The 6,000-nt window shown below is 51.1% G+C and overlaps 1 protein-coding gene across 7 annotated transcripts in view; it reads right to left on the reverse strand.

Annotated features, from left to right (window-relative positions):
- The window catches only part of NRG1 (neuregulin 1), a 240,744-nt gene extending 235,375 nt beyond the window's left edge, over positions 1-5,369 (reverse strand). For 6 of the 7 annotated variants that reach the window (XM_045164018.1, XM_025264462.3, XM_025265388.3 and 3 more), the window contains exon 1: positions 5,119-5,369. In XM_045164018.1, coding sequence (XP_045019953.1) covers positions 5,119-5,218 — 100 coding nt within the window. In that variant the 5' untranslated portion in view covers positions 5,219-5,369. Of the gene's footprint in view, positions 1-4,449; positions 4,473-5,118 lie in introns of those variants that run through there. The other variant, XM_006076212.4, reaches the window with a different exon arrangement.
- Between the last annotated feature and the right edge of the window lie 631 nt (positions 5,370-6,000).

Genomic DNA, 6,000 nt, shown 5'->3' on the forward strand with positions numbered 1-6,000 from the left:
GCTAGTACCCATGCCTGGAGAATCCCATCGACAGAGGATCCTGGTGGGATACAGTCCATGGGGTCACAGAGACTGAGCACAGACATGCAGCCTATAGCCATTCTAGAGAGGGGTAGGGGGATAAAATAATGAAATCTATAGATTTTTAAATATTAATTATTTTCTTTACATTTAGAAATACCTGCACTGGATTCTATGAACCTTGCTGGCAATATATGGTTACACTTGATTAAAAGATAACCAAGAGCACGTTGATACACAGTTTCCTTTTCAACTGGTACTAGTCCCCAAAGAGAAGACTACACATGCATTCTATATAAGCATCGACTCTTCAGTGTGATCAGAAAAGGACTCATGTTTCAAACCTTCTCGAGCTTGAAACCTCAACCTTTTTCAGCCAGAGATAAAATGATGTTGCACCTCACTCTACTTTCAATATTTAGACTCCATTCAGGACTGTTTTCATAATACATATATGCAGTGATGGTATTTGACATACTTATCCACTTTTCTCTCTATTTACAGGTAGTAGATATTAATATTTATACTCACTCTCATCTAAGGCCAGCTGTGGATTATTTTTTACCATAAAAGGTGAATTTGGAAAATTTTAATCAAATATCTTGGCAAAGGCATAGACGCTTTGGATATTGATGGGGCACTTACTACTGCTGTTATCTCGTTTAAGCCTCAGAACAACTTTACGATAACATGATTATGATCCCAATTTTACAAATAAGGAAACGGGCATGGAGAGATTAAGTAAGTTGACCATGACTATACAAGTAAAGAGCAGCAGAACTAGGATTTAAACCCAGGCAATTCGGCTGTAGTGCTAAGGACTAGGGATCCTGTAATAGTGAGGCAATTTCATACTAAAGGACAGGAGCATGTGTTACATTGCCTGAAACATGGTAGGATAGTGAATGAATAGCAGCTCCCTTATTAATAAGTATAAAAGTGTCCATCCCAGTGCCTGGCATGTAATAACATGTTCACTGCTTTCACACTGGTTCAATATTTTCTAATTACATACATATTTTGTGTTTCTTTTCTCCCCATTTTTCCATCAGTATCCTTTTCTCATTTTGCAGATAGCAGAACAGTATCTCAAGTTTCTCCCACTCTTTCTGCTTTAAAACCATTCTCCAAAATAAACCCAACTTCATTCTAAAATGAACATTTAATGCATTTTGTAATTACATAATCTAAGTGGTTACAAGCCAGCAGGCTGAAAACAGATCATGGGGCATTCTTTCTGTTCTGTAAACACACGCTGCCCTAGTCGTGACGGTGCACTTTATACCCAAGAATGTTGACAAGCACTTCAGCCTGGGGAGACACTGAGTTAACAAAACAGGTGGGTGATGTCACCGGGGGAGCACCTGGCCGGCTTCTACTCATTTGGGATATTAAGGGTCTTGATGTATCCACCATTTGTACTTACAAATGACCCCTGATGCCAGAGATGAAGGGAGACCTAGTAGTTCTAGAACTAAGCTAGGGTTGATAATGAGTTGGTTCCAGGTCATTTAAGAGGAAAAAAGAATCCTTTGCAGTGTTTTAAAGAAACAAAAACATCAGCAAGCAGAGGTTCATAAAAGAAGCTTAGAGCCAGACACCAAATTTGGGGAGGAGGGTGAAGCTCTGGGTTTGCAATTCAGGCTTCGAGAGACAAAGTCTGTTGAGCTGAATCAAGAGGAAGAGCCTGGACATGGGAAGTCCATGCAAGAGGCGCAGGAAGTTACAGGGCTCTTGGTACATGGATTTGAGTTACAAAGCCCAGGATAATGCTGAGGTTGTTGTTGTTTTTTTTTTTGAGCAAAGAAGAATCAATGACCCCAAGGGCTTGGGACCTATTAGAGCCATTACTGCAGCAGAGATAATGCTGCTGAGCATCTGCAGCCCCAATAGTATGCAATTCAATATTCAGTTAATTGTAGAAAAATGCGATGCTATGAAACATAGCTACGTATGTATCACGTATCAGTCACACATGTCGCATGAAAGTTAAAGAAACCTTTTCCCCCCCAAAACGATCCCTCCAACAGATGTGTTTATGCCTCTGCATATAATACGGCACACAGCACGGCTGAGTGGCTGAGTTCTCTGAGTCTTATCTCTCCCTTGACTGTCATGAAGTAGTATTATAACATCCAAAGGGAGGCCTGGCCACTGCAGGGGCGTCATAGAGGACAGAAAGTTTCAGTGGCTGTTTTAAGAAAGAGGTGAAACTTGGGATTGAAGGACACTGATGGGGGAGCTATTTAAGAGATGGGTGTCCTCGTAAGTTCTAACTCGAGCTGGTATTGCAAGTGGCAATGTTATAATCATGGCCTCTAGAGGTCATTTCCTTTGAGAATGCCTGAGGACTAAAGAGTGCAAAAAACCTTGACCAAGAGGTGTGTTTTTCCTCTCCCAAACCACTGTGGCTCTCAGTTATTTATTCTCCTAAGATAAGGGAAAGTATGCTGATAGCATTACAAGGGAAAGGACAAGAAGCAACAACAGTGATTTCCAAGCAGTACTACTTAATGCCATGTGCTGTTACCTAAAGCAGGTTTTCAGTTGATGGCTCTTTTTGAGCCCAACGAAGAATAAATATTCTTATCTGGTTTTTAGGGTTTAACAAGCACAAGGGGCCTTGGAGGAGGGGTAAAAAGTTACTCCCCAAAGAAGACAACCCACCCGATGGAAAAGAGACAAACACACCAAAAGCTAATCTAGAGCCAAGTTCACCCCAGATTCTCTGCGAAGATAGTAAAGAAACCATCACTTAACTATCCCTTCTCCTCATTCTCCTCCCCCTCCACCCCCACCACCCTGGAGCGGGCAACCATAAGTTTCTTCTCTAAGTCTGTGAGTCTCTTTCTGTTTTGTCAGTAAGTTCATTTGTTTGGGATGGACAAGTACAGACTGCTATGTTTAAAATGGATAACCAACAAGGACCTGTGCTACTGTATAGCACAGGGAACTCTGCTCAGTTACTTGGCAGACTGGATGGGAGGGGAGTTCAGGGGAGAATGGATACATGTGTATGTATGGCTGAGTCCCTTCGCTGTTCGCCTGGAATCGGCTATACCCCGATACAAAACAAAAAGTTGAAAAAATAAAGAGAATGTCACTTAAAGATGCCAATCTATCTGGTTTAAAGGGGATTACAGCGATGGAACTGCAAAGCACAATGAGAGTCATCAAGGAAGCTCTGGGACCCCGTGTCAGGAGACAACATTAGATGGTCCCCACACAGCTGCGGACCTAGTAGAGGAGGTCTGCAGGGCCCAGAAATGCCTGCTGGCTCTTAAAGTATATCCCACCTCCAGGGGTGCTTATCTGAAATGCCTATGTTAAGTAAGGCACTGCTGCCCTGAAGCCTTGACAAAGTGCAGACTGAAAGAGATGCTACTTCAAACCACCATCCCCTCCTTAATTCATCAGACCACCTCCAGAGGACCCTAGAAACTTCTGAAGGCGGAGTCTTCCCAGGCAGGACAGGACAACACTTAAAGAGCCCCGCAAAAAACTCTTAACAACTTTACCGTGTGGTCAGGTCTAAGAGCTCTTTCACGCACTAGGCTGATCTATGAACGGGCAGTAGAGAATGTCACTTAGGAAGGTTGCTAATCCAGCTCCCCCATTTCAGCCCTGCTTGAATAAACCGCGATGGGGTATCTCCAAAATTGGGGGAGGTAAGGAAAATTTCAATTATACCCTCCTAAGGACTAATGCAAGGTAAGGAAGGTGAAGCGGGATCAGCAGTATCTTATCATAGAAACAGGCGCAGGAACGGTAGGTCAGTGGCCAAACAATTACTCTCTGTTCAATTTGTTTTGCTCAAAACCTGCTTAAGGTTTCTGCCAATAAGCCCGGCTCTGAAATGCTCTCAGTGATGCCAACAAGTGGACTAGGCAAATCTTGTTTTCTTCCTGCAGGGAACAGGCAAATACCTCTGTTATCTTTCTCAGTCATGGTACTACCAAGTGCTATTGAATTAATTCCTCACAAGCGCTTTATAAACTGTGCTGGGGGATGTTCTAAGTGACTTACTGGTATCTGGATCAATTAAGAATTGGGAATCGCAGAGGCAGAAAAAAGCCCTTATATTCTTCTCCCTCCCCGCCCCCCTTTTTTTAGCATCTTCACTGAATCACTCATAAGCAGGTATCTATATGGAGTGCCTCCTAGGTCCAAGGTAATGTCTACAGCATCAGACCTTCTCAGTGAAACAGACAGTGAAACTGTCACTCACGTCCGTGTTCCGATGACCCAGCAGTAGACTTTTCTCTAGAAAGTCTCAACTGCATTTCCTTTTCTATTACAACCAGCGAGCAACTGGGTTCAAAAGTTCAGGTGAACTTTTGCCTATGGGCATCTCTTGGGAACATAAATTAACCGTATTGATCAAAGAGGTCACGAGAAATAGAACTGCAAAGCCGAAAGTTTGAGAACCTTTTTGGAGTGGACCTGAGTCCTGGCGCTGGGCTGGGTTTGATCTGCTTCGCTGACCTCTAGGAATCTCTCTCCGCTGATCCGAACACCAGTACCGCCGGGCTGACGCAGGGTGAACGTCCGTGCACACCCGGACCCTGCAGTCCCTCCCCGGAGCCCAAAACACCGCTGCGCGAGCGCTCGCGTGGCCTCTCTCTAGAGCACCCCTTCTTCCGAGCCAGGCGCTTGGAAGGGGGGACACCCGTTCCCGCTTTTCTCGCTAGAGGGCAGGCGGGCCCCGTGCAAAGCGCAGCTGGGGCAGAACCAGCGCGCACCCGGCCTCCGCTCCGGCACGCCAGGTCCGGCTCCCGCTGAGGCTCTGCTCTGCGGCGCTGGGCAAAGGCCGTGCCAGGGAGCGCGGCGCGTCCGGATCCTCCCGGGGCGCGGGCCCGGCTGCCGCCCTCACCCGGCGCGCGGGGCGCGGACGCCCGGGTGGGGCTCGGCGCCCAGGTAAGGGGCGGCTCCAGGGAGGGGCGAGCATCGCCCGGCCCTGCGGACGCCCGGGAGCAGAGCCAAGCGCCGGGTGCACAGGGCGCGCGGGCAGGCGAGGGAGAGGCGACGGCATCCGAGAAGGAGGAGGGAAAAAAGGAGGAGCAGGCTCGCGGAGCCCCGGCCGCGCGGCGCACTCACCTGGGCTCGGGCCGCCCGCCGCGGGCGCGGGCTTCTTCCCGGAGCCTCGGTCCTTCTTGCCGCCCTTCCCCTTGCCTTTGCCTTCTCTGCGCTCCGACATCTCGCCCGAAAAGTGCACGCTCTGCGCGGACGGCTCCCGGCGAAGGCGACGCGCGACAAGTTTGGGTCCGAGGGCTGGGATCGGCTTCGAGAAAAGTTTGTCCCCGGAGTGGAGGCGGGCCAGCGACCGGGCCGAGGCGCGCGCGGCGCTGGGGGGCAGCGTCTCCTGTCGCCGGCGGGGAGCGCGGGGACGCAACGTGCGGTCCGGGCCACCTGGGACTGGCGGGCGCTCCGTCCCGCGGTCGCGCGCGCTCGCGGGGTGGCTCCTGCTGGCGCGCCGCTGGGGAGTCCTCGGTTCCCGCCGCGGTCCGCTCTTGTCGCTGTCTCGGTCCGGCGCGCTCGCAGCCCGAGGAGGGAGAGGCGATTACCGTCCGGCCCGCGCTCGCATCGCCTGGGCAGCCGCCGCCGCTCCGCTCCTGCCCTGCGCGCGAGCCCAGAGTTCCGACAAGTTGGGGGGGGACTCCTCGCCGGCTCTTTTTCAATTGCCCCACCGCCACCCACCCGCAGGTTGGACGCTGGCGCCTCCTTCTCGCCCTCCCCTGGCCTCGCCCCCTCCCTCGTCCCCACCACACCCCCACCCTGAGGCGCGGACACGCCACCGGGAGGAGCCTGGGCTCGGCGCTCCCGGGCGCAGCCCCTTTCCCTCCCCGAGCCCGGCCGGGCGGGGGGCGGCGCGCGGGGCGGCTGCCGGGCACCCCCGACAGGGGTCGCTGGAAGCTGCACGCAGCCGCCGCGGCGGCGCCCGCGGGAACCGGGGCGCGCGGCCCCGGGAGATCCTGAGAC

Source organism: Bubalus bubalis, chromosome 1, assembly GCF_019923935.1.
Source record: "Bubalus bubalis isolate 160015118507 breed Murrah chromosome 1, NDDB_SH_1, whole genome shotgun sequence".
NCBI classification, from domain to species: Eukaryota; Metazoa; Chordata; class Mammalia; order Artiodactyla; family Bovidae; genus Bubalus; species Bubalus bubalis.